Source organism: Haliotis rufescens, unplaced genomic scaffold (assembly GCF_023055435.1).
Source record: "Haliotis rufescens isolate VD_foot unplaced genomic scaffold, xgHalRufe1.0.p SCAF_16, whole genome shotgun sequence".
Classification (NCBI taxonomy): Eukaryota; Metazoa; Mollusca; class Gastropoda; order Lepetellida; family Haliotidae; genus Haliotis; species Haliotis rufescens.
In genome coordinates, this window is record NW_025963846.1 from 13,333,511 (window position 1) to 13,361,396 (window position 27,886).

Here is a 27,886-nt window from a genome sequence, read left to right on the forward strand (position 1 = left end):
AGCTTCATATTTTGTAATAATCTGCAAGTGACATCATACTTAGTTTCAATCCTGAAGTTTTTGTCATTAGTGACCCGTGAAGATTTAGGGTAGAAAAGGTCTTCAGCAACCAATGCTTGCTATAAGAGGCGTCTAACGGTATCGGGTGGTCAGGCTCGCTGACTTGGTTGATGCATGTCATTGTATCCCAATTGCGGGGATCGATGCTCAAGATGTCAATCACTGGATTATCTGGTCCAGATTTACAGACCGCAGTCACATAGCTGGAATACTGCCTAGTGTGGCATTAAACAACAAACAAAGAAACAAATTTTGTCATTAATGTCATAATACTATGGAGGGTTGATCTTCACATCTTCACACAGAGAGGTGTAAAGACCTGGGCCCACTTGCACAAAACGATCTTAGAGCTAAGACTATTGTAAGCCTATGTTTAAGTATGGGAGTTACAATCATCTTCGCACTAAGATCGCTTTGTGCAAGTGGGCCCTGATATTAATGAGACTAGCATGAATGACATGTCATAAAGTGAGTGGAGGATCTGCCAATTTGCCGTGGACTATCACAGACTTACCTTTCTCTAACTTCTCAAAGCAGTCATCACATACACGAGATGACTTGTACTTCAGGTAACGCAGAGGCGCCTTATTGTCTGAACAGTACCCACACACAACCTGTCAAACACACACAGTCATTGTCAGGCTCAGATTAAGTTGAATGTACAGTGGAAAACTATTAAATACTGCCAGAAAAAGGTTTTAATTAAAAAACATATTTGACTTGATTCTGAACAATGTTGGTAAAGATAAAATATGAAGGAACAATATAGGTAGTCAAGGTAGACACAATGAGCTAAATCCAGTATTACATTGAAAGCTCCTTACGACTTATCACTATCCTCACATTAGTGGCCATGTTAAACCCTTATTAATTCCTAAATGTGTTCATGTTCCTTTGTGACAATGTCAAATTCTACTTTTTCCTCCATATCAATAAAACACATGAACACTGAAACCTAACTATCCATCAGAGGTAAAATTTAAGTTGAAAACGTTAAAACATACATAAGAATTCCTTGTAAAGGGAGACAACTCACCCTCCCACACGAACGACAGTGGTGTCGCCTCCAGGTGATGGTGAACTCTCCGAGACACAGCTGGCACATGGTGACGCGGGCATCCGGCACCCACAGTGGCGCCTTGTGGCCCAACACAAAGTCCTTGTCCAGCAAGAAAGTCTGAGAGAGAAGGGATAAAGTCAATGTCATGGAATACTTCAAATCCCAAGTGCCATCATGTAATTTTATTGACTTGAAACAGAGAGACCCTGTAAACTGAGATCATCAACTGTGTTTGCATCATGTGTTTGTTTGTTGTCTAACGTCACACTCAGCAACATTACAGCTATATGACGGCAGTCTGAAAATAATCGAGTCTGGACCAGACAATCCAGTGATTGACATCTTGAGCACTGATCTACGCAATTGGGATACGATGACATGCATCAACCAAGTCAGCGAGCCTGACCACCCGATCCTGTTAGTCGCCTTTTAGGACAAGCATAGTCGCCTTTTACAGCAAACATAGTCGCTTCTTATGGCAAGCAGGTGTTGTTGAAGACCTATTCTACCCCTGATCTTCACGGGTCTTGCATCATGTGAAACACCATTGCCAGACTATGGGAAAAAGGCAATTGTTTGTGTGTTTTAACGAAACAACTGTTTTGAACAAAAAATAGAAGAGTACTTTTATTTGATAACCAAATGTATTTTGTCCATCACTTGTGTAGTGTATCCATTCAATACAATACATAACTTGGCAACCCGTGAGGTTCCGGGTTAGAATAGGCCCTCAGCAACCTCTTCTGGTAGTAAGAGGCGACAAAATGAATCAGGCTCGTTGACTTGGTTGAATGCCTGTCAATGTACTCTCATGCAGTGGATAGTTGCTCACAATATCAATCACTGGACAGTCTGGTCCAGACTCGATTATTTACAGGCCGCCATCTTATAGCTGGAATATTGCTAAGTGTGGCACTGAACAACAAACACATCACTTCTGTCTCAGCCTGTGAACAGGTGTGCCTGGACCAGATATATCAGTGATTGATACTATGAGCAATAACTGACACCATCATGATACACCATCAACCAAGTCACCGAGCCTGACCACCCAATCCATTTAGTGGCTTCGTACGACAAGCATAGGCTGCTGAGGACCTATTAAAACACTGAATCCTGAGGCTGAGTGAATTGAGGATTTGCTGAATCAGGTCCGTTCAGTTGATGGAGAGATGACACCTGTCCCGGTTGAGATATCAACACACCATTATTCCTTACATTCTGTAAATTACAAGTGACATCGACCCGTGAAGATACGGGGTAGAATCGGTCTTCAGCAACCCATGCTTGCCGTAAAAGGCGACTATGCTTGTCGTAAAAGGTGACTAACAGGATCGGGTGGTCAGACTCAATGACTTGGTTGATGCATGTCATCGATCCAAATTGCGTGGATCGATGCTCATGATGTCAATCACTGGACTGTCTGGTCCAGACTCGATTATTTACAGACCGCCGTCATATAGCTGGGATACTGCTGAGTGCGGCGTTAAACAACAAACAACAAACAACAAACAAAACAAGAGACATCCAAATGTTTAACAGAGTTATCTCCCTCTACCTGTTGCCCATGCTGCATGGCTTCGAAAGTGTGTCTCCTCGAGGTTATCTCACTGATGGCTGATGTGAGGGCCTTCAGCCACTCATCTCTCTCCTCCAGGGTGCTGGAAAAGTAGGGATCATAAACAAATATGGAAATATAAATGAAACATCTGAGGTAGGCAAGACCTGGATCCACTTACACAAAGTGATCTTCGCGCTACAATGATTGTAACTCTCTTACTTTACCATACACCTACAATAGTGGTTGCGCTATGATCGCTTTGTGCAAGTGAGCCCAGGTAAGCTAGTTGTCAATGTTGTAACAAGTCAATGTCATAATTAGAGAAAAAGCTACTAGCTATGAGGATTCTGTCTTGAGTGAAATAATTTTTTAAGTTTGTCACTTTTGACATTAATTCACTTCGGAGAGATAACCCAGAGTAGGTTATTATCATTACTAAACACATATGTAAACAAAACCAAACAAATCTAAAATCCAAGACAGACCACATGAGTTAAACAAGCGTTAAACATGAATCATTTGCAGGATGTACCATATCATTACTCTGGTTATAGAAGAATTCTATTCAGTGGAAAGTCATATTTGACAATAAATATACTCATGTCCCACTGTCGGACAATTGAGTGTAAGAAAGTCAGCGTGTGAATAGTGTAACTACCCTTTATAAACATGAATGTGACCAAGTTCTAATCAATTGTTTGTCTGTTGTTTAGTGCTGCAGTCAGCAATATTCTAGCCATACGGTGGCAGCCTGTAAACATTAAAGGCTGGACCAGACAATCCAGTGATTGATATCATGCATATTATGATCCCTCTGTTTGGGTACATTGACACACAATGAAACAAGTCACGGAGTCTGATCACCTGATCCATTAATTTCTGAGTGGGTGAGTGAGTGGGCGAGTGAGTGAGTGAGTGAGTGAGTGAGTGAGTGAGTGAGTGAGTGAGTGAGTGAGTGAGTGGAATGGAACCCGGATCTTTGGCGTGACGAGCAAACGCTTTAACCACGAGGCTCCCCGACCGCCCCTTGTGTCACAGAACAAGCAAAGGTTGGTAGAGACTTATTTTAACTATGGCAGTATGACAGTACCTTGCAGCCACTGTGAAGGAGCGCTGAACACTGATGATGCTGAACTCATTACTGAACGCTTCTTGCTGGGGGGTGCAGACCTACATGAACAACAACCACACTTGTGTTAGAAGGATACATAATAACTCTGTCAAATCAGCAAAATAATAATTTATCTCGTAAAATTAGTTAAAGATTTACCCAATTAAACTGAGATAACAACAGAGTAAGGATGAAAACAAGTACTGTATATTGTCATCTATAGCACAACCCCAACTTTAAAGTGACTCCCCTGTGGAGACCTTCAAAACTGATGCTAATTTCTATACCCCGTGTATATTGTGATCTGGGCTGAAGTACATCACCAGGGCATACACAGTTCCAACAGTTCCATACATTTGTGTATTTCTAGTATCTTGCTCTCAGTGAGTGAGTGAGTGAGTTGGGCTTAACGCTGCTTTTAACAGTATTCCAGTTATCTGACAGCATGTCAACTCAATGTGGGAGGAATGCCAGAAATGAGGAAGGTCTCAGATGTTTAATGCATCGGTGAATCCCACGAGCACGGGTATGGTGCTGACAAACCTAGAAACATAATCGTGGCGAACCGGGATTCAAACCCACAATCATGTCCATGATATTTATTAAAAAAAAGTATGAAGATATAATACACTGGATAAGCGGATGGAATCTCCATTTTTATAAGTATCTGAGCATGCAATTACTCTCAGATAATTTGGCATTAAGGAGACAATGTGTGCCCTATTAACATTGGTTAAAGAGTTAACTCCCTTACACCACTGCCACACAATCACAGTGCTTGGCACCTTTGTTGCCCTCCTGGTATCACTGGCGCCACCAGCCAAGACATGGCCATTATAGGAAATCTTATTTTTTTCTTTCCAAGCACCAATGTACGGAAATGCATACTGTGTTATGGGATGTATATTTCATAAGGTTTTAAGTGATACACAAATATGCATCCAGTATGCACAACTGTTGAGAACAGAAACAGAAAAGGAATATACAGCGTCTCAAGGGACGCATGATAATATGCATTATACCTACAGCATAGACTAACGTCTAGTCTCAGAAAAAACAGTTGATGAATTAGCTTAATAAGACATAATAAAATGGAGCCCAGAGACCCTCTTCATTTTCAGAAACTGTCATAACCTAGATTTGCCCACTATTATAGACTTCATAGGCTGCATTGAATATATTTGTTTGACCGACTGCCTCCAGCACAAGAGCAGTTATGGGCGTCATACATCCATTAATCATGACCACTGTCCACACGATCTTTGATTCATTCCAGGCTCTAAAGTAATCTCAAAATATACAGTAGACTACACCATTTCGTTACATTACAGGACTCTCTCATACTGCCTGCATGGACACTTGAATATATTATTTGGGGTCCCTTGGGGGCCCACTTTGTTAAGTCTTGGTAAAACCCCATGTCATTTTAGTGAACTGCAAATATATTTATAAAATTATGATTGTACATTTCAAGAAGATTTTTTAGAGATTGCAGTCTAACAGAAAAGCACAAAACTTCTCCTTATATTCTGATCACACTGTTTACCAAAATGTTAAAAAGGAATATAATTTTCAGTTGACAAACAAACAAAACGAAAAAGCAGCTTGTTTGTAAATAAAATTGTCAGTTGGTGGGGAGTTCCCCTCCTCACAATGTTGAAGGCTGCCCAGCACAGTGGGGAACGGTGGCTTGTGGCAGCGACAGTAGAGAGAGCTCCTTGATAGAACTATCACTGAGAGCAGTTTGCCTGCAGATCAAACCCACCTTCATGCCAGTGAGAGGCAGAATGTTGTTGAGTCTGTAGCCACCAGCGACTGGCGTGGTATACAGCAGCACATCGTTGAACTGGAAGATAAATAGGTTGGTTGGTTGGTTTGTTGTTTAACGCTGCACTCAGCAATATTCCAGCTATATGATGACGGTCTGTACATAATTGAGTCTGGACCAGACAATCAAGTGATTGATATCATGAGCATCGATCCATGCAATTGGGATCAATGACATGCTTCAACCAAGTCAGACCACCCAATCTTGTTAGCGACCTCTAACGACAAGCATAGTCGCCTTTTACGGCAAGCATGGGTTACTGAAGACCTATTCCACCCCGCATCTTCCAAGGTCAGATAAATAGGTATGCATCTTCATCTGATCTGACCTGCAAATGTCCCTAGTCCAGTCCTCAAAGGGTTCATGACAACAGAAGTTATTTCTACTGCTGGTATAGCTCCAACTTATCCTCATATCACAGCAACAGTTTGGTTTTGGTTGGTTTGCTGTTTGTTGTTTTACGCCGCACACAGCAATATTCCAGCTATATGACGGCGGTCTGTAAATAATCGAGTCTGGACCAGACAATCCAGTGATTAATATCATGAGCATCGATGCACGCAATTGGGATCAATGACATGCATCAACCAAGTCAACGAGCCTGACCACCCGGTCCCGTTAGTCGCCTTTTACGGCAAGCATGGGTTGCTGAAGACCTATTCTACCCCGGAATCTTCACGGGTCCAGCAAGAGAGGAATAGGCCCTTAATCCTGATTAAATCAAACTGTCTATAGTAATAGTTAATCTTTATTACTCATAACCAGCTGACAATATAGACCCACATCAAAGTTAAAATGCACAGAGCTCTCTCGAGCTGTAGCAAGGTCTCAAAGAGTACCTGTTACCAAACACATCGTTCCCTGTACATCACTCCATTACATCATAATGCAACTGAATACATGAATGGTGAGGTGAGGTGAAATGGGGTTTAATGTCCGACCAAGATTATTGCACTTATATAGCGACGTGTTTGCATGTGTGTGTGTGGCTGCTTGTACTAGTCCGGGCTGATGCCGATTTATAGTGCTAGCACACTGAGATACCATGCCGCAGTTTAACATGAATACCCCACTCAGACACAGTATACTGACTCCGAGCCGACCATTCCTTGTTTTAGCCCCTTAATGCCGAGCGCCAGACAGGGTAACAACAAGTACCATCTTTTAACGTCTTTTGGTATGATGTGGCCGGGATCAAACCCCGGACCTTCTGCTCTCCGGGCGGACACTATACCACAAGACCACGGAGGTGGTCTAATACATGAATGGAAGAAATGTAAGGTTACTACTGACATGGAAGTCCTCTCTCCTGGAATGGAAACTTTAAGAAAGGGAGATAACTCAGTAGTTCAACCAATATAACTTAACAATATTGTTAGGTAGTTTTGTCTTGATAGCAACATGTTTAAACAAACCAGGTAAAACATGCGAGGCTGCAACTCCTTCCTGGACGACTTCTGCAGCTCCCCATGCTTGATGAGATTCTGAAACATCATCACAACAACACTCATTCTTCACGAGAAATCACAGTTTAGAATAGTATCTGGCTAGCATCACATGTTTTGTTTGTTTGTTTGTTGTTTAAGGCCACACACAGCAATATTCCAGCTATATGACAGCAGTAGGTAGATAATCGAGTCTGGACCAGACAATCCAATGATTGATATCATGAGGACCGATCTACGCTATTGGGATACGATGACAAGCATCAACCATGTCAGCGAGCCTGACCACACAATCCTGTTAGTCGCCTCTTACGACAAGCATAGTTGCCTCTTACGACAAGCAATGGTTGCTGAAGACCTATCTTCACCGGTTAGCATCATATGCACTGGTAAAGACCCATTTCTCTACATAATTTAACAATGATTGTTTGTTTGTTTCTTGTTTTACATCAGTCAGCCATAATCCAGCTCTTTCAATGCAGTCTGTAAAAAGTAGTGACATGGCACTGTAGCTCACCTGGGTATGTAATCAACGGTTAAAAATGTCAACTAAAGAATGACACTAAATAAATGATTTCTGTCAACATTGATAATAGGTATTTCTGGCATAGGTACAGAGGACGAGTGAGTGAGTGAGTTGGGTTTAACGCCGCTTTTAACAGTATTCCAGTTATATCACAGCGTGTCAGCTTAATGTGGGAGGAAAGCCCAAAGTGATGCAGTTCTCAGACGTTTAACACTTTGGTGAAACCCACGAGCACGTGTATGGTGCTGACAAATCTAGAAACATAATCGGGGTGATTTGAACCCACAATCATAGGTTTCTGGCTTGCCCAAGGGACGCAACTCTACACAGCGCCTTACACGACCACCCGTGTCCCCTACTGAGGACTAAATACTAACCCTAAAATCCAATGAACTGAACAAAATATGTCATCATAAGGAGAAACACACATGCCAAAGTCCAGCCCGCATGCTGGCAATTCCAAATAAGACGGCTACAGAGCTAAATATGCCTTTTGAGATATTTTAAGGGAATGGTTAAAACAGAGTCAAAGGCCATGACATAAGCTCACTTGACTTTTCAGGCTATCCCCTCATTTTGAGATGTCTGTAATCTGACACAAAACATCTAATTTCTATGCCAAAGGAAGTAATCAGAAAGCTTAAGTCTTTGCAGGAAAAGATTTGGCAATTTAAAATTCAGGACTTTCATAAACTACCTGTTGTGATGAGGTTGGAACATTATACTGTTTCTCAACAGGGTAATAATATATTGTTTCTCAACAGGGTAATATACCATTTCTCAACATGTAATAATATACCTCTTCTCTGTAGGGTAATGATGTACCGTTTCTCAACAGGGTAATAATATACCGTTTCTCAACAGGATAAATATACCGTTTCTGAACAGGGTAATCATATACTGTTTCTCAACAGGGTAATAATATACCCTTTCTCAACATGTAATAATATACCTCTTCTCTGTAGGGTAATGATGTACCGTTTCTCAACAGGGTAATAATATACTGTTTCTCTATAGGGTAATAATATACCATTTCTCAACAGGGTAACAATATACCGTTTCTTAACAGGGTAATGATGTACCATTTCTCAACAGGGTAACAATATACCGTTTCTCTATAGGGTAACAATATACCATTTCTCAACAGGGTAATAATGTACTGTTTCTCAACAGGGTAATAATGTACTGTTTCTCAACAGGGTAATAATGTACTGTTTCTCAACAGGGTAACAATATACCGTTTCTCAACAGGGTAATAATGTACTGTTTCTCAACAGGGTAACAATGTACCGTTTCTCAACGAGGTAATAATGTACTGTTTCTCAACAGGGTAATAATGTACTGTTTCTCAACAGGGTAACAATATACCATTTCTCAACAGGGTAATAATGTACTGTTTCTCAACGGGGTAATAATGTACTGTTTCTCAACAGGGTAACAATATACCGTTTCTCAACGGGGTAATAATGTACTGTTTCTCAACGGGGTAATAATGTACTGTTTCTCAACAGGGTAATAATGTACTGTTTCTCAACAGGGTAATAATGTACTGTTTCTCAACGGGGTAATAATGTACTGTTTCTCAACAGGGTAATAATGTACTGTTTCTCAACAGGGTAATAATGTACTGTTTCTCAACGGGGTAATAATGTACTGTTTCTCAACGGGGTAATAATGTACTGTTTCTCAACAGGGTAATAATGTACTGTTTCTCAACGGGGTAATAATGTACTGTTTCTCAACGGGGTAATAATGTACTGTTTCTCAACTCACTCTGCCTGGCTGGATCACCTCAAACTGACCAATCAGAGAGTGTTGTATCTCCAGCAGCTTCTGCACGGTGTCCTGAAAGATTATCAAGAGTTTGGATAATGACCAATTGATACATACTGATTGTCAAGACTATCTAGAGAGAGACACTGTCAGAGAATCCTGAAAACATATCTATTGAGATATTCTGACCTAAAATTAACATTATTAAAATTGAATAATTTTTAAACAAAACATACAATGACTAAACATACAAATGATGACAAACAAGGAAATATTCTACTTTGTCAAAGAATAAAGATATTCTGAGATAAACAAAAAGTGATTTTTTTAACAAACTACATGGCCAAAGATGACCACCGCAGGAATGTATTTTATACATAATTTCTTTTTTTAAGTTCATCAATGATGCTTATGACATATTTCATCATACTTTATGTGTTCGACATGATCACTGTAACTGCGTGAGCCATGCCAAGTACATGTGTGAGATGTGTGAGAACTTGAACACGACACCTACCCCATGCCTCATGCTCTCGTTAGCATGGTCTGCCACCTCACTTACAATAGTCAGGGCAACTGGAAATAAAACACTCATGCATTAACAATAGATCAAAAAGTCTTTAAACATGTTACACTGAGCAAAGAAATGACCAGCGTTAGAAACTAACAGTTTTCGTCCACTAGTCCTTATAATGATAACATATAGCAAAACCCTTAAAAATGGCAATTTTCTACTAACCCTTATGATACCTTTACCATTGGGCAGTTTGGCAAGGACTACAGGACTAGTGCCAATTTCTAACACTGATGACAGGGACAGAAACACACTATGTTTACAGTAAGTTAGTGTCCACTCACAAAGATATTACGTCAGCCCTTTGGTATGTAAGTCTGCCAACAAGAATACTTTAGATCCAGCTTCATACTCGGTGAATGTCATTTCAAGATGAGCTAGATAATAATCATTTTTGTCCCCTTCCTTTTGTCCCCTTCCTTTTCACTGAGCTTGACAACACTTTATTCTATTTCTGAATCTCGAGTTTTATTTTATGAACTATACTTTGCATACAGCGTGGTCGTATGTTCATATTACAGGGTTGTCTAGATTATGTTTCTGTAAGAATACTATTAATGGCTTGTATGACTGACATTCAGGACCAGATAAACCAAAGCTATAGGTTGATAGTATGAGACCCAATCCATGATACACCAGACACCAGTTCACTACTACACCTATCTATGTGCCAAGTTTGGTGAAGAAACGGAACACTACCGCCATTCCAGCCTAAGTCAAATTTGTTGCCATGGAAACTCAAAAAATATTTTTGTTGAAAATCCCAACGATCAAAAGGCACCAGTCCACCAATAGACTTAGTACGTTTTTCAAGATTTACTTTGAAATGAACGCTACCACCAATAACAACCTCCCCCATCATGTTTACATTCTTAACTAAATCCTTGCAGTCGTGTTTTCTACAGAACATACGAAAGAGTACCACCAAACAAATGTTGATTATAACTGAAATGTGTGGACACTGAATACTAAATAACACACACAATCTTAGAAAATGCTTGTCACAGATTTACCTCTTGGCAGCAATGCATTAAAGAAACAGTGTTTGTTATATTATAACATCTTCATAGTCTATGGTATTCTTATTTGTTTGTTTGCTGTATAATGTCACACTCAGCAATACTCCAGCTCTATGATGGCAGACTGTGAATAATTGAGTCTGGACCAGACAGGGTACAATGACATGTAAGTCACCGAATCTGACCACCTGAAGCATTTGGTTGCCTTGTACAACAAGTATAGGTTGCTGGGGACCAATTCTATCCCGGAATCCCCACAAGGGCTATGGTATTTGTATACACCGTCTGTAATGGTGAAGAACATCTTCCTACTATGTTCCAGCCTACCTTCTGTAGGCTTGTAGTCTGGAGAATCTGAGGGTAGGTTTTTCAAATAGTCTGAAAAATATCAACAAGATGCTACATGAGTGAGTGAGTGAGTATTGTTTTACGCCGCTTTTACAAATATTCCAGCAATATCACAGCAGGGAACACCAGAAATGGGTTTCGTAAAGCTTTAGCAACTAGGCTACCTGACCGCCCCTGATGCTTTATGTGATCATGATTAAGAAGTTAAGTGTCATAACTTCAAATATGCATGTAATACTCCAACTGGCCTTGAATATGTTTGTTGTTTCATAAACATGATGAAACACTCAGCAATATTCCTGCTATATGACAGCTGCCTGTAAACAATCAAATCTTGATCAGACAATCCAGTGAATATTACGAGCAGCACGCAATCCGCTTTCTAACTCGATAAGTAAATATACTGTCTAAATTATAAGTACTCATGTTTGAGGGTTTCTTGGGAACTGAATCATGTTTCATTTGTCATCAGATCATGACGCATGTACCTTGCTGAAACTTGGAAAGTGAGATGCAGATTTGGATCGGGAATCTACAGTGATCTCTCGCTACAACGCTACTTTCAGGGTCGAAATAATTGATGAGCGTTATAGACGATCAGAGGTTTAACAGAGGTGGCGTCTTAGGTGGTAGATGACGAGCAAAACAGTATACATGCTCTGCCCACCTAACACAAGCTACGTTGCATGTTTCAGAGTTTACAAAAACAAATTAGAATAGAAATTGTTTATGATTCATAGTGTAAGAAATAAAATTATCGAGTACTAATATGCGCTTTCAAAAAAACACATTGTAACCCTTCCCCGCATTCAGGTGAATAAAGAGGTATAACAAACTTGGTCAATAAAAATATGAAATTTGTTATAAAACATCACTACAAATGATGATTTACAATATAAATTGTATTTCCTGCTCTCCAAGGCATTGTTTTATATGCAGAGATTAAGATTAACGTGTGTATTCTCCCTTAAACTAAGCCGGAAATAGCAACCAGCTGTGCAAACGTTTCCCCCCAATCTACCAGTGATTCAGTTAAAAAGTACCCAATGATACAACTTGAAAGAATTTTGATGCAATCGTCGGAAGAAATTGTATCAGGATCACACCGTGGAACAGCTGTGTAGTGACAAGTCAGTATCAAAATCACTTTGGGAAAGCACAGAGATACCTAGAACATACCTTGTAGAAGAAGTTTATACTGGGGAATCCTCTGGATGGGTTTGAGCATGTAGTGTTTGAGAGCCAGACAGGCACAGCGGGGAGACACCTGCCAACATGAAGGGGTGAGTGATTTGAATGTAATGCCACGTTAAACAGTCTGTCAGTTGTGTCAGTTTAATGTGTCCTAAGTGTCGTAGACGCAGATGATAAACGCTTACCACTTTGGTGAAACCCATGAGTATAAGAAAGAATGGTGCTGACAAACCATGGCTCATTATCAGGGCAAACCTGGGATTCAAACCCATGTTTGTTTGTTTGTTTGTTGTTTAACGCCGCACTCAGCAATATTCCAGCTGTATGACGGCGGTCTGTAAATAATCGAGTCTGGACCAGATAATCCAGTGATTGACATCATGAGCATCGATCCATGAAATTGGGATGCAATGATGTGAATCAACCAAGTCGCCTCTTATGATAAGTAGAGTCACCTTTTACGACAAGCATGGGTTGCTGAAGGACCTATTCTCCCCCGGATCTTCAAGGTATAAACCCATGACCAGTGGACCCTGGTGCCAACATGAGGAAGGAACCAGCTGTCCAAGATCCACATAATGCACAACTGAACATCAATTTGTTCAATGTCAGTTTGTGTCAGCTCTTCTGAGAACTCAATATTCTCTCACATCACCACAAGGGTTTTTACAAAGAGACATGACCCATGAAGATTCGGGGAAGAATATCTCTTCAGCAACCCATGCTTGCCATAAAAGGCGACTAACGGGACCGGGTGGTCAGACTCGCTGACTTAGTTGATGCATGTCATCGTATCCCAATTGCGCAGATCGATGCTCATGATATCAATCACGGGATTGTCTGGTCCAGACTCGATTATTTACAGACCGCCGTCATATAGCTGGAATATTGCTGAGTGCGGCATAAAACAACCAACCAACCAACCAACCAACCAACCAACCAACAAAGAGACATAATAAAAAGAGATCAGATTAAACAATTCCACTAGCAATATCATCTGATAAACACTAAACATTACTTGTTTGCACACAGAATGACAGTGTATTTCAACTTCTGATAAAAGCATGATTTGTATGGTACTACTGTTTGAACCAAAGGACACCTTCAAGCTAAAATCGCTAAATGGCTGAAATAATGCCGATGCAACGTTAAATTTTAACTCACCCACTCAAGCTAAAATGCAATATATAAGAGTTATCTCCCTTGAGTCATCTCTTAAAGACAATGTACAGTTCCTACCTCAAATTCCTTGACAATACGCTGAAATTCAGGATATCGTTTACATGACTCCTCGAACATGGCGGTGGCATTTTCGAAGTTGCGAATGTATGATGAGTACATCTTGAGAAATGGACCTTTCTTCACAAAGATGTCCGCTACTTTCGGGTTTTCCTTCCTGGTGACAAATAACATGTGTGCAAACAGATTGTTAACTAATGTATGTAAATACAGCAAGAACGATGTAAATTTCCGTGTGTACATAACAAATACTTGAGCATACCATTGATCCAATAATCTTGGTACAGGTTTCTCGGGCAATGGCTTTGAAAAATATGGTGCGGGTGGGCGGTGTTTTTTGTGTGTGTTTTTTTTATTCAAACTAGTATGTAACCAAACAAACAGTTGTGTAAACAAACAAACAGTTGTGTACGGTCAACCTGGGAAAGGGCCTCCCTACATAAATGTATTCCTTGATGAGTTAAATACTAGAATACAGTATTTGAGTGCCGTTGGACTTTAAGGAATATTTTGGAATAACCATTGGAATATTAAATGGATTTTTTGGTGTGTTTTTTAAAAAATGAAAATAAAAATAAAACGTACAGCAAATTTATGATGATGCGGGCGCTGCCTGAGAACCAAGACTAATTTGTTTTTTAGTCTAGAAATAAAATGTTTTGCTTCAGTGAAAGTGAGTTGGGTTTTATGGCACCTTTGCAGTATTCCAGCAAATTTCTGTGGTGATTCAGTTTACAATACCCAGTGTAACAACTCAAGTGATTCTGAGCACAATGATTTGCTGAAATTTTATCAGAAGCTGATATTGTACCAGGAATAAAGTATTCTGCCATCATATTATGTCAGTTGTTGCTTTAACAATATGTATTCAAAATAAAAAAATTTGAAATGCTCAGTGTTGCATTTTGGTATGGTACCAGTTAGTTAGGGGCTCATCATCCCAGGGCCCCGTTCCACAAAGCAATCTTAGCGCTAAGGTGATCATAACTCCCATACTTAAACATAGGCTTACCATAGTCGTAGAGCTAAGAATGCTCTGTGGAATGGGAGCCAGGTCTACCTACACAGTGACAATCAGATCATGACATAACATTTAGTTTGTCTAAACACTTTAGCCTATCCATCCCTCCATCTTAGTGGGGATCACATATCAACTTCAATGAACAGAAAATGTGATGTATGTCAAGAAATGACACAAGAGTAGAAGCACCTTAAAGTATCTTAATTCGTGTAACTTGTATTGACGTATTTGTCATCAAAGGGCACTTGGGCGACAGAGTGTGAGGGGGGGTGAAATGGGGTTTAATGTCGCGTCCAATATTATTGCACTTATATAGTTACGTGCATGTAAGTGTGTATGCTTCTACTAGTTCGGACCGATGCCTAATTATAGTGCTAGCATATTGAGATACCACACCGCAGATTAACATGAATACCCAACTCAGTCACAGTATACTGACTCCAAACCAACCCGTCCTTGTTTTAGCCCCTTAATGCCGAGCGCAAGACAGGGTAACAACAAGTACCACCTGTTAACATCTTTTGGTATGACGCACCCAGGGATCGAACCCCGGGCCTCCCACTCTCTGGGCGGACGATCTACAACTAGACCATGGAAGCGGTCGCTGAAACTGTGTAATTATGACAGTATTAACAGTTCCAAACGCATAGTTCCCACCCTTGAAGCATCCTTGACAATAGTGTGTCCTATGATGATTGAAGAAGCTTTGTATAAAATACTGTGACAAAGTACAATGAATATTATGAACATAAACTGTACCAACACATCAAATGAATAGGTAAATGTTCATGTTGAGACATTTTCCATTTGTTCTTAGGATAGTTTGGGTTTTGAGGCTATTTCTAATTGACAACTAAAACAATCACTGACTATCTCTTAATATCCTCCCAAAGGACATTTCATAAGTTTCTATTTTATCAAGGCTAGTTTAAGTTCTAATTACTTCTACACCTATCATAATCATGCTGTCGCAAAATATATATTTCCTTATTTATTTCCCTAAGCAGTTGATAGTTTCACAATTGTTTTACAATTGTTTTACAATTGTTTTATAATTGCCAGTTAGTTTTTTCAACGCAATTTCGACTTGTCTAGTGCGTCATGATCAATAGATCAAAGCTTCACTAAACACACACATTATGATAAATATGACAAAAGTTCAAGGAAAAATGAGGTGCAGGAAAACTACCACCGTAATCCAAACCAATTCACATGACCCACACAATAACAATGGCACAATACTCAGTTCCTTCCTTCCTTCTGTCATTCATTCAGTTACCAATTCTCTATCCTCTCGGTCAGGTCTTTAAGTAGGTCTTCATTGAAGTTGTGCAGCTGGGGCAGATAGTCCAGTATCTTATTCAGCATTTCACTCGGAATCACTGCATGATCTAATTTCTCCGCCGCCTTGGTCACATGGTTTCGGAAGTCCTGGACAAAGGATGAATGTTCAGCCCTCGTTGGGAATTTTTTGTTTGTTGGTTTGTCGTTTGTAACGCCACATCAGCAATATTCCAGCTATATGACAGCTGTCTGTAATTATTCAATCTGGACCCGACAAACCAGTGATTGACATCATGAGCATCAATCCACGCAAATGGGATACGATGACATGCATCAACCAGGTCAACGAGTCTGACCTGATCTCCTCTTACGACAAGCCTCATCGCCTCTTATGACAAGCATGGGTTGCTGAAGGTTTATTCGTACCCGGATCTTCATGGGTGTATATGGTTAATGACGTTTGATGCAATCTGTGTAGCAAATTTGGTGATTTTCTGCTTGTGCTACCAAGTGACAGAGAACCATGAGCGGCTGATGATCATATTTTAACATAGGTAAAAAAGTTTAAGTGTTACCATGGTTACATGTGAATTTCAACAAGTCACCAGCAGTCTGCTTGTACTCACTATGTTAAGGAGCTTCAACACATCCACAAACACCTCTTCAGATTTCTTTATTTCCTCTGCGATGTAGAAAACCTTGCGAGCCCTTTTTAATTTCTGTTTGAAATCAAATCAAAATATACCCAACAATAGCAACTACGGACACTCAACTGTTTACATGGTTTATATCTTTTCCATAATAAACACAAAAACACATTTGATAATGCATGATTTATCATGGCAGCTTGTAAATATATTAGCTAGTCGCTGATTGTAACCAACCAATTCTCATTATTGAGCTCTAACAAACCATTGGGTACTGGGTACTGCCCCCTAACCCCAATGGGGCTTAGATTAAGGAGGCAGTCTAAGACATAAGCCACTAGGGCTGGGCGGGTAACTCGGGTACTGGGGTCAGATGGGCACTGAGTAGGACCTGGGTACCCACATGGCTACCCGCACCTCTGGTTAGTCACGAGATATATATCGTTTAATGAGAAAGATTCACTACTATAACTCCATGGTTACAAGTCGCTAATATTCGCATATCGTTCTGACAATATGGACATTCCTTCTGATCTGTATATGTTTTGAGTAAAGATACAGCTTCAGTCAACTTCAGTATATGCCTGACCAGAGCGTTTTATACGTGTAGCTAAATACTTGTTGCCAGAGCTCTGGTAAAATAATTCCTAATCGGCCATTTTGTTCTCAACACTTGAGACCCTCCAGCGGTTATCCGGGTCAGGTAATAGGGGGTCAGGTACCCAGGTAGTAAACTTGGACTCGTCCCAAACCCGATGAACCCAGTGTTCCTGTTTACCGGTAATTACCAGTTTTTTACTGCTAAAATTAAGCATGGACCGGCAATTCATGTAACTACCAGTCCCTGTGGACTTGGCAATTAAAGTACCTTATAAATATTAAATCAGTGATATTCATATAACTATATTTTTCCTCTGTCTATTTTTAGTGCAAGGAAATAACATTTTGCTTTGCTTTGAGGTTAAACATATACTTAAGGTGATTTAGTCTCGAATCAAAAGACGAAATTGTGACTAAGTTACTTCCGAGATGAGTCATTGCATTGAACATGATGTTGAAAGAATTAAAACCAGGCAATATTTTCATTCATTTATTTATCTGTTGAAAAGTTGGGACTGACAAAACTTAGGTGGGACTGGTAATTTTTAGGGTTGCAGTCCTGGTGGACTGGCAGTTTCAAACGCCAGCAGGAACACTGAAACCACTTGTCCAACGTCCAAGTCTGGTAAACTTTTGTTCAGTAAAGTAAGTTCATGTAAAAACAGTCTATATGTAACACGAAGATCTACTGAAAATGATGCTAAGGGCATGTTGGGGCAAGTAGTGGGTGAGTGAGTATGGTTTTACGCCGCTTTTAGCAATATTCCAGCAATATCACGGCGGGGGACACCACAAATGGGCTTCACACATTGTACCCATGTCGGGAATCGAACCCGGGTCTTCGGCGTGACGAGCGAACGCTTTAACCACTAGGCTACCCGACCGCCCCGTTGGGGCAAGTAGACTCAAACACTTCTTGGACAGGCTGAGGAGGACTATACCCATTACGCATAACACAATATACATGAAATATTCACACGGAAGATGCTGATGGAAGGACCCTTCTTATTCACTTGAGATTCAAATGTCCAACATCACACTGCCAACATAAACATGACCAGTACAAAATAAAGATTGCAAATTAAACAGTAAATCTAGATAATCCTTGAATGGTTTATCAACAAAAATGACGTAATATGACAATCTTGACAATTAATTGTACAAATAACGAGTGTTTACCTGATAGGTAGCATCCTCTTGGTCCTCATCAGAGTCGGAGCTAATATCATGGCCCACCACATTAGAGAAGTTGTCGCCCGACCCACTGGAATTGGTGCTCAACTGGCTGGTATCACTGACAGGCCGCGACCTCTGCCATTTCGGGGTCGAGACCTCAAGGTGATCCGAATTCTCCTCTCTGCTGCTGGAGAGAAGACTTTGATTGCCTTCACTGGAGCAGCTGAGATTGTCAGTGGTGTCCTTTTTGGGCACATCTGCTCCATCAGGAACAGCTGCATCTTGTTTAACACTTGAGCTGTCTTGCTTACTCTCCCCTTCTGCAGTGTCCTCATCTTCCTCAGGCTTGACTGATGCTGTTGAGTGTCGGTAGCTCCTTGGGGGGAGCGACGGAGGAGGGGTCACCTCCTTCACAGGAGAAGTTCTCTCTGAAGGAGGATGTTCGCCAATTTCATGATAATCATGATCAAAAGAATCATCTTTGTCAGAGGAAGTTTCAACAAATTCTTTTACATCAAATGACTTCTTTGAGTCGGAAATTTCAATCTTTCTATACTGCTTAGAGCCTCGGTCAGAAGAAGCTAGCTTGTTTTGTGAGGACGACTTGTCTAATGAACCAGTCCGATCCAAGGACTTGGTTTTAATTGCGGGAGGGTGAGCAGGTGGAGGGGGAGGTGCTTCTCGCTTGGGCCGGGGGCGGGATCGGACACGTGGTGGTTTAGCAAAAGGGGCTTGCGACCCTGGTGGAATCGATGTCCTTGCTGGCACAGGTGGCACAGTCTTCTCCTGTTTCACTTCCCCAAGCACTTCTTGGACTAGTTCTGATTCCTCCATGGAAACACATCTAACACTGTTTCTGGGTGGCAATGGTGGAGGTGCATCACCTGGACTAAACGACTGGTTCCTCATTGGAACATTCGGCCTTGCAGGTTCAGTTTCTGGGGATTCTAACTTTTCTATGAGACCTATCATCCCGCTGACATCAGACTGGCTACGGCCAAATCGTGACAGATTAGTCCTCTTTGGTTTGGGTGGACATGGCTTTTTGAATGACGCTGCTCCACTTGAATCAGGGTCCTTCAGAAGAACAGGTTTGTCAAAACTCAATTGTTTGAGGAGCTGTGAAGCCACTCGGCGTGGTCTTGGAGGGCGGGTAGGGGTTGAAGGGCTTGTGTCTGAGTTGACCGAGTCAACTGAACCTTGTCTTTCTAAAGAATCGGTAGATTTCCTCAGTTTGGTGTCGAGGTTTTGTTCACTGCTGACATTCAAGACTTTTGGTTTTTCGGCCAAAACACCACTCTCTCCGAAGTTTTGGCTTAAAAGTGCCTCAATTTCTTTCAACATATCGCATGTGTTCTCATTTGAAGGATCATCCTCATCACTTTTGGAAACCTTCACAGAATTGGTAGCTCTCCTGTCACATGAAACCACTGACCCTTCTTTAGCAGTAATACTTTTTTCCAGTTCCAACTCAGTTGGCTTTGATGCACTTTCTGAGCTAGTCCTCGCACAAACACTTCCTTCTTCCGCACTCTTATCACAGGAAACACTACGGTTGAGTCCTGTGTTATGGGTAGGTGTGTGTGGACCTTTACGATTCATGCCATCATCAGGTAATGAGCCTTTGTCAGTTGATGAGCTGAGATTACATTCTGCTAACTTATCTGATGCTGGAGATGTTAGCTCTGTTGGAGTATGTTCTTTTGATGATTTCATGTCTGGCCCTTCTGACGATTCTTTGCCTGGTGAAACCAAGTCAGGGTTTTCTATATGATCCATTGAAAGCAAGCGTTTCCTAGGTTTTGGTGCTGGTCTTGGCACAGGTTTTGGGCTGGGTTTGGGACTTGGCCTGGGACTGGTTCTTGGACCCATTTTCTTTTGGCCATTGGATACCGGTTTTGGACTTGTTCTTGATCCCTGACGCAACACTTCTGCAGATTTTTCATCTGTCTCTACAGATTGTCCATCTGTTTTTGTTGCATTTCCTGTAACACAGTTTGGTGCTGACTGTACAGCTGCATCCTCAGACACAGCTGCATCTTCAGCCACAGCAGCTTTTGAAGGAGGAACATACCATCTACTTCTACCATCACACACATCATTCAACACAGGAGACGAGTTCACTTGGCTAGGGCTACCGTTAGAGGACCTCAAGCTCCGACGCTTAGTGATTTTTGGAGGGTTTTTTGAGCTTTTGGTTGGCATAACAGAAACATACGCAGACTTGTCATCGTTGGAAGATGTTATTGTGCTTGTGCTGGGGGTCTGAGCAAGCAGGGCAGGCACAGTGTTGGAGGGAGGTGCGTTCTCATCAGTCGGAGACTGATCGACATAAAACAAGCTCTTCCCCGCTGCGTACAGACCAAGTTCAGCGACTGAACGCTTTGTTGATTTAGTTTTCGACTTATGCAATTTGTTGTCCTTGGAGGTGAGGGCGGTTTGACGTGTGTTGGACAAATCATCAGGTGTGCAGGCTACATGCTGGGGGGTCATGAGTGCTGGGGGGTCAGGGGAACACGACAAACCTAGAAACGCAAGCAGTGCACATCAACTTTGTAATCAGTTCAATCACAACATAAAAGATTCTTCTCTAGAGGACTTTCAGACAAAGGGTGCTCTTTTCTTTCTTAAAAAGTGGCAGGCTATAGATTTTGGGGTATTTACAGAATGTTCATTTCAGTCCATAAGATGGGCTTGTGTGGCCCATGGTGTAAGGTGCTGCAATTCAATGTGCAAAGTTGCCTCCCTTAACCATGACAGGACCTGCTGTCAGGATCATGGAAGTAACATGCCATGCTCATGAGTGTCACTACAGTGTCAATGGTCACTTTTGGAAACTTTTTACTCACAGTAATGTATGAATAAAGTGTTGCAAGTAGCTTGGGTTGGAATGTTTACTGGTGAATTGTTACAACGGAGTGATGAAGTGATTATGGTCCTGTAATTATTCAGATTTCAAAGAGCCACATAAGGCTCTTGCTCAAAAGTTGTTTGATCAAGATGACAACATTCAAGGCCTTAGAAAAGCTTTCAAAATATTTAATGGTAGACATGTGGAGGATATTTCAAAATTTGATCTGACAAAACTTTCCTATCTTGCCTTGCACCATATGTTCCCGCACTTTTTCATGTGAACAATTGACTTGCCTTTGCACGTGTTTGTGATAGGTGCCACCTTTTAGTGAACACCTGGTATCATACTATTTGATAGTGATTCAAAAATGATTAAGTGGGAATGGACCCTGGGTTTAGCAGAGATTTCTTATGTAGCCTATTGAAATAGTCTTGTTGCTTTTATTATCATAAACACTACATCATGTACATTGGTATTCATCAAAACATTTAAACTAGCTGACAATGAAACTTTTAATATTATTCCAGGAACATTTGCTAAGACTACAAATTAGCCAAGGGCAATGGGGTAGCCTGGTGGTTAAAGTGTTTGCTCATCATGTTTAAGCCTGGGTTTGATTCCCCACATGGGTACAATGTGTCCCCTGCTGTGATATTGCTTGAATATTGCCAAAAGCAGTGTAAAACCCAACTCACTCACTCACCCAGCAATTAGGTGATCCTAATGCACCTATAACACTTTCGGGAAATCCAATACATGGGTATGGTGATGACAACTGAAGGTAATAATTGTGTCAAATTCAGGATATGAACGTCCACAGATCACGGCACAGTTAGTCGTGGCACCTTACAGCACTAGGCTGCCAGACCCATGCTCTCAGGGGAAGTCGCAGGAAGTGAAGATGACTGTTACTATTGACAGCTGACCTTTGAAACTCTTGTCAGTTTTGTGTTTTACCTATTGTTGCCCTATTTGATTTTAAAACACATCTGTGACGTCATTCTATTGTTTGAACGCTCCATTATTTTTCAGGAATGGAGAGTTGCTTGTCAACTGTACATTATCTTGATATTTATATTTAAATTTTTCAAATATTTTCAACTACAGAATATTTTGTCAAAGTGTAAAAGTAGGGATGAGTTTTAAGTAGGGGAATATCCTTGTAACTCTCCATTCCTTAAAATTAATGGGCCTCTGTTCCATTATTTTTAAGGAATGGAGAGTTACTCGGACATTCCCCTCTACGTAACACTCATGAACATCAGCCTGAATAGATGCAGACAGCATACACAATGTGTATCATATCTCCATTCTGTTATGATAAATACCCAGGACACTTTTGCCTCTATTCGAGTCAACAGTTGCCATCAAGCAATCAAATTACTTTTCTTTCATAATTAAAACAAGCAGCACTCCTCAGCCCACCTTGTTGTGAGCTGCTCAAATACACCAGGGCCTGATCCACAGAACCTTCGTAGCACTACGTCATTTGTAAGCCAATGATAAACAATATAGCTATGATGGGCAGAGCTAAAGAAAAGTAGCATGTTTGCATAAAATACCACCAAAAAATATTTAAAACCCAATTACTTTCCATTAACTTGTGTACAGAAACGCATGCATTAAATGAAAAACTCAAATGTATAAAAACACCTCGCATAAATACCCAATGAAGCTTTTTCAGCATGTGTACAAAGGAGCTAATTTCCGAAACACAATTATGAGCTAATTTACTTTCCAAGTCAAGCCTATATATTTAGAACAGTTATATACATCTAAAACATTATTTCATTTTTTTTAAATCTTAAAATGTTTTTCTACTACTACTTTTCTATATTTGTCCCAATGAAAAATGAAATAACCCCATTAAAATAGAAACCCAAGAGTAAAAACTCAATTGCTCGAAAAGTTATCTGGATCTCTGGTGGGTCACAACACTACGAACACGTTGTGGATTGGGGCCCAGGGAACTGCAGTATAAAGATGTCCCTTCCCCTGTTTGAGTCAAGTTTTCACCTTGACCTACAAAACTGGTGATCCAGGAGACCCCCAACAATTAATTTGAAGGATCCTTGCAGCCAATATGAGGATGCCATAAAGTAATGAAAGGGTACTGTACTGTAGAATTTGATAATCATTTTAATTACAGGACCTTTATCTCTTTTGAAAAGAATTTGGTACAATGCATATTAGTGTGTGTCCCTTGAGACGCAATATTTTTTTTCTATGTGTCCTTTCCATACACGTGTGTGTGTGTGTGTGTGTGTGTGTGTGTGTGTGTGTGTGTGTGTGTGTGTTTCAGTGTGTGTGTGTGTGTGTGTGTGTGTTTGTTTTAGTGTGTGTGTGTTTCAGTGTGTGTGTGTGTGTTTTAGTGTGTGTGTGTTTTAGTGTGTGTGTGTGTTTTAGTGTGTTTTATTGTGTGTGTGTGTGTGTGTGTGTGTGTGTGTTTTAGTGTGTGTGTGTGTGTTTTAGTGTGTGTGTGTGTGTGTGTTTTAGTGTGTGTGTGTGTGTGTGTGTGTGTGTTTGGCGCACATTTCTACATTGGGTAAAATGCTTCTTAGAACTCATCTTTAGGAAACATCTTTCTAGCTATAAGTTCAGTCTCAACAGTCTTCTGATTTGATTAACATGATTAAATATACCTCGCTTGCGATTTTTTGTGGATCCATCTCAAACTCAGGATTAGAAGACTCATTTTAATTACCTGCTGCGTTCAAGTTTTGTCGTAGGTTAGCCATGTGGGAGATGGAGGTGACAGAGCTCTTAATACAAATCTATGGTGGTGAATGGGTCCAGGGTATTTATCAGAATAGAATGGAGATATAATGCCCTGGATAACTGAGGATGAGACACAGAATGACATAACTTTGATGCAGTGAACAAAGTCCTCTAGAATATACATATCTTCAACAACACATTCACATGCATTGTAAACAAAACTGTTACATGTTCACAACAGCAGTTAGTGATCAACAATTAGAACTGATCCAGACAGTCTGTTAACACAACATGCAATTCAGAACAAACAACATGGAAACAACATGCCTGGCTTGTATGATGACATCCGTAAGACTGTCATTTAAATTTGCATTTTGACTTAATTTTACGCTTTACCTGAAAGACTGACAAATATTGCATTTTCTATGGTTTAGTATCTTCGTAGGCAGTTATTTAACTCCTTTCAAGATAGGCAAGTAATTTTCCCAAATTTGTTTGTTGTTTAATGCCACAATCAGCAATATTACAGCTATATAATGGCATTCTGTAAAAAACTGACCAGACAGTCCAGTGATTGACATCATGAGCATTGATCCACGCCTTTCGGAGTAGGATGCAACACAATCAACCAAATCACATTTGATCAACTGGTACAACCAGCACAGCTAGGTGGGGACCAATTCTAACCCAGAATCCCCAAAGGGTTATTTCTAAAAGATCTGCTGACTCTCTAACTCTCCAGATTAAGTGATCAGCGGGTCAGCAACAAGTACCTGTCTCAGCTCCGTCCTCCACACTCGTCGAGGACAACAACCTTGCTGGCTTCTTTGCCACTGGTGGCTTTTTGGGCAATGGAGGGCGTGGCTTGTTCCCAGCTGGACTAGGCTTATCTTTGGGTAGGGGAGGTCTGCAAAAACAAATTACCATAAAATACACAGATGAAATCAACCGAAAAAAAGCCAATGCAAATACAAGGTGTTTTCAATCTCAAACGCATTTGACATCAGTATTAAAACCAGCATGGGCTGTAGAATCTGAATGACATTTTTCAAGTGGTTCTCAAAGATTCTACTATTACATTAAAGAATGCTTGAAAATGAATGCTTGATACCTCTAAATCATGCCTTTTCACACACAAAAATGTTCATCTGAAAACATTGATAGGCTACATATCGATCCATAGAAACATGGCTGCCGATAACCCATCAGAACTGCATACATTCGATATCAGAACATTATCAGAATTTCTTACAAATGATTGTGTGTAAAAAGCTGTTTTGAGTAACATGATGCCTGCATTCACTCAAATGCAGTAAATAAACATGAGTAACGCTATTCAGATATTCACGTTCGCAAGCTGAAAATGCTACATTGGGTACTTATGTACTGTGTTGTCATATTATTTGGTTTTCAATTTTTTTCATGCATATTTTTACACAAGCAGTTCAAATTTAACTTGCTCAAGGTGATTTATTTTAGCTTATCTGGAGTTCTGTTATACTTAAGGGTTGAGATTGATAGGGGCCTTAGTTTTTTACCCTTGATAAATTGAAATGCCCCTATATTTCTGATGAACATGGTCAGGGTCTAAAGTTTTAATATGTGGCCCAAAATAACGGTAATTGGTCACTTCCCACTGTCATGTTAGGTTTGTTTATTGTCAAATTAATTCTCACTTATTGCAAATGGCACAAATCTTCATGGTGTACATGGGCTGTGTGATGTGGGGAATGAGTGTAGTAATTCCCACTAAATTAAAACAAAACAACAAAATTGTTGTTAGATTTGCTTGCATTATTAAACATAAACCAGGGGCTTGCTTTGATCTTACTGGATTAGTGTTAAAAGTCTTTTTTCATTAATCTTTTGATATGTACAGAAAGGTGTTAGATTTTCCTTTCAAGGGAAAGAAATGTTGTGTTAGGTTTGTTTACATTATATGAGCGCCAACGTGTACATGCTATTACACTATGACATCACATTTCCCAGGATCGGAAGTGACGTCATCATCAGGTATCTCGCGGTAGTGACAGACAAAATGGCTCAATCTACACGTGATTTCTTGATGTTCCTCCCAGTTAAGGTGCGGGTCGTAGACGTTTGTTGTTGTTGGGTTGTTGTTTAACGCCGCACTCAGCAATATTCCAGCTATATGACGGCAGTCTGTAAATAATCAAGTCAGGACCAGACAATCCAGTGATTGATATCATAAGCATCGATCCACATATTTGGGATCAATGATTATGACATGTATCAACCAAGTCAGTGAGCCTGACCACCTGATCCCATAAGTCGCCTCTTACGACAAGCATAGTCGCCTTTTACAGCAAGCATGGGTTGCTGAAGACCTATTCTATCCCGGATCTTCAAGGGTAGTGTTGATTAAGTAATCAGCTGGTATTGGATTCTGCAGATTTTAAAGTACGGTACACCACAGTCATACAAATACACTACACCCACATAAGCACTTGAATCAGTCTGAAGCTCACAAATCAAACTCCTTCTTACAATTTAATAATCATAAGAAAACATTTTGTGGAATTATTATGTTAATACGAACATATATTTAACATACAGTGATCTAAAACAGTTAAATAAAATTATTCCTATTAGCTCATCAGTCAGGGTGGCCTCTCTGGGATGTGGATTTTCAATTCCTACTGCAGGACCCGGTTTTTCGCGTGCGTGGTCAAAGTCACTGAAGCGCATGTAAAAGGACTTTGAATGTCCTGTGTATTGGTGTCACTTCATCGTTAGCGCTTGGTTGATTCCCGGCCTTCATTACCACCAGGAGGCTCGTTTAGGTGTCTGTGGCCTGTGCGGTCAGCGGGTGAATGTGGATACATGGAAAGACGTGTGTGTACTTGAATGTGTGTGATTTAAAATTAACTTGTTGCACTATCAGGATTGTTTGAAAATTATTACGTGAACTTCACGAGTTTAGTGGTTTATCTATTCATCATAGCACACAATGAATGGTCTACGATTCAATACGACATTCAGTAGATGTTGAGAGTTCACACAAGTGTGTGGGTATTTCCTATATCAATTACCAGTATTTTCTTGAGTATAGTGCGCAACCCCCTCTAGCGGATTCAGTATTTTAGGGGGGAAAATCGAATGTCAAGTGCAGAAATAAATTACACTGTAGATCTACCCCTTCAGCGAATTCCGGTAAACAAACGGGTGATGAGAAACTTGGTCAGTACAAATTCAAAATTTGAGATAAAAAATCACCAGACAAATTTATTTACCGTTTAAATTGTATTTTTTGTTCTGCCAGGCATTGTTTTACATCCAGGGATTAAGATTACCTTGTGTATTTTCTCGTTAGGTCATTAGGATGTAGTTTAAAATTCATTACCGTGAAATTAACTGTTAAAATCCTTTTTAATACAACCATGACAACAGGAAGAGTAACATGTCACTCTCAGCAAACAATAAACCAGCTAGTTATACACACAAACTACTTTTTCAGGACACAGACTACTACAAGGAAGTTGGCAGCACAACACAGCCATGTAGGCAAGATAAGAGACACCTGCATGCCAGCACACTAGCTCACATGACAGTATGCCATAACGTTCCCCACACAACCAACAAACATGAACAAACTTGCGGCATAATAGTTTGATCACCTTTGAGAACTACAAAGATATCGGATTTCACGTCATGTTCAAATAAAATTCCAATGCTTTTTTCCTCAATTGTCCCACATAACTACCTACTGAACAGGGATGTTTATTTATTTGTTTGTTGTTTAACGCCACACTCAACAATATTCCAGCAGGAGAGGGATATATAGTGGCAGCCACAACTGTACCGGTACATGTTGTATATTGTTATGT

General features: G+C 40.4%; 1 protein-coding gene across 4 annotated transcripts in view; it reads right to left on the reverse strand.

Annotated features, from left to right (window-relative positions):
- LOC124135938 (FYVE, RhoGEF and PH domain-containing protein 6-like) overlaps nt 1-27,886 on the reverse strand; it is a 67,533-nt gene that overhangs the window by 10,312 nt on the left and 29,335 nt on the right. For 3 of the 4 annotated variants that reach the window (XM_046501651.2, XM_046501642.2, XM_046501659.2), the window contains exons 3-17: nt 24,812-24,945; nt 18,470-20,991; nt 16,670-16,762; nt 16,039-16,190; nt 13,739-13,895; nt 12,485-12,572; nt 11,285-11,335; nt 9,882-9,940; nt 9,365-9,436; nt 7,036-7,104; nt 5,558-5,638; nt 3,772-3,851; nt 2,679-2,781; nt 1,097-1,237; nt 575-674 (exon numbers count right to left, since the gene is read on the reverse strand). In XM_046501651.2, the coding sequence (XP_046357607.2) occupies nt 575-674; nt 1,097-1,237; nt 2,679-2,781; nt 3,772-3,851; nt 5,558-5,638; nt 7,036-7,104; nt 9,365-9,436; nt 9,882-9,940; nt 11,285-11,335; nt 12,485-12,572; nt 13,739-13,895; nt 16,039-16,190; nt 16,670-16,762; nt 18,470-20,991; nt 24,812-24,945 (3,902 nt within the window). The remainder of the gene's footprint in view (nt 1-574; nt 675-1,096; nt 1,238-2,678; nt 2,782-3,771; nt 3,852-5,557; nt 5,639-7,035; nt 7,105-9,364; nt 9,437-9,881; nt 9,941-11,284; nt 11,336-12,484; nt 12,573-13,738; nt 13,896-16,038; nt 16,191-16,669; nt 16,763-18,469; nt 20,992-24,811; nt 24,946-27,886) is intronic. The other variant, XM_046501667.2, reaches the window with a different exon arrangement.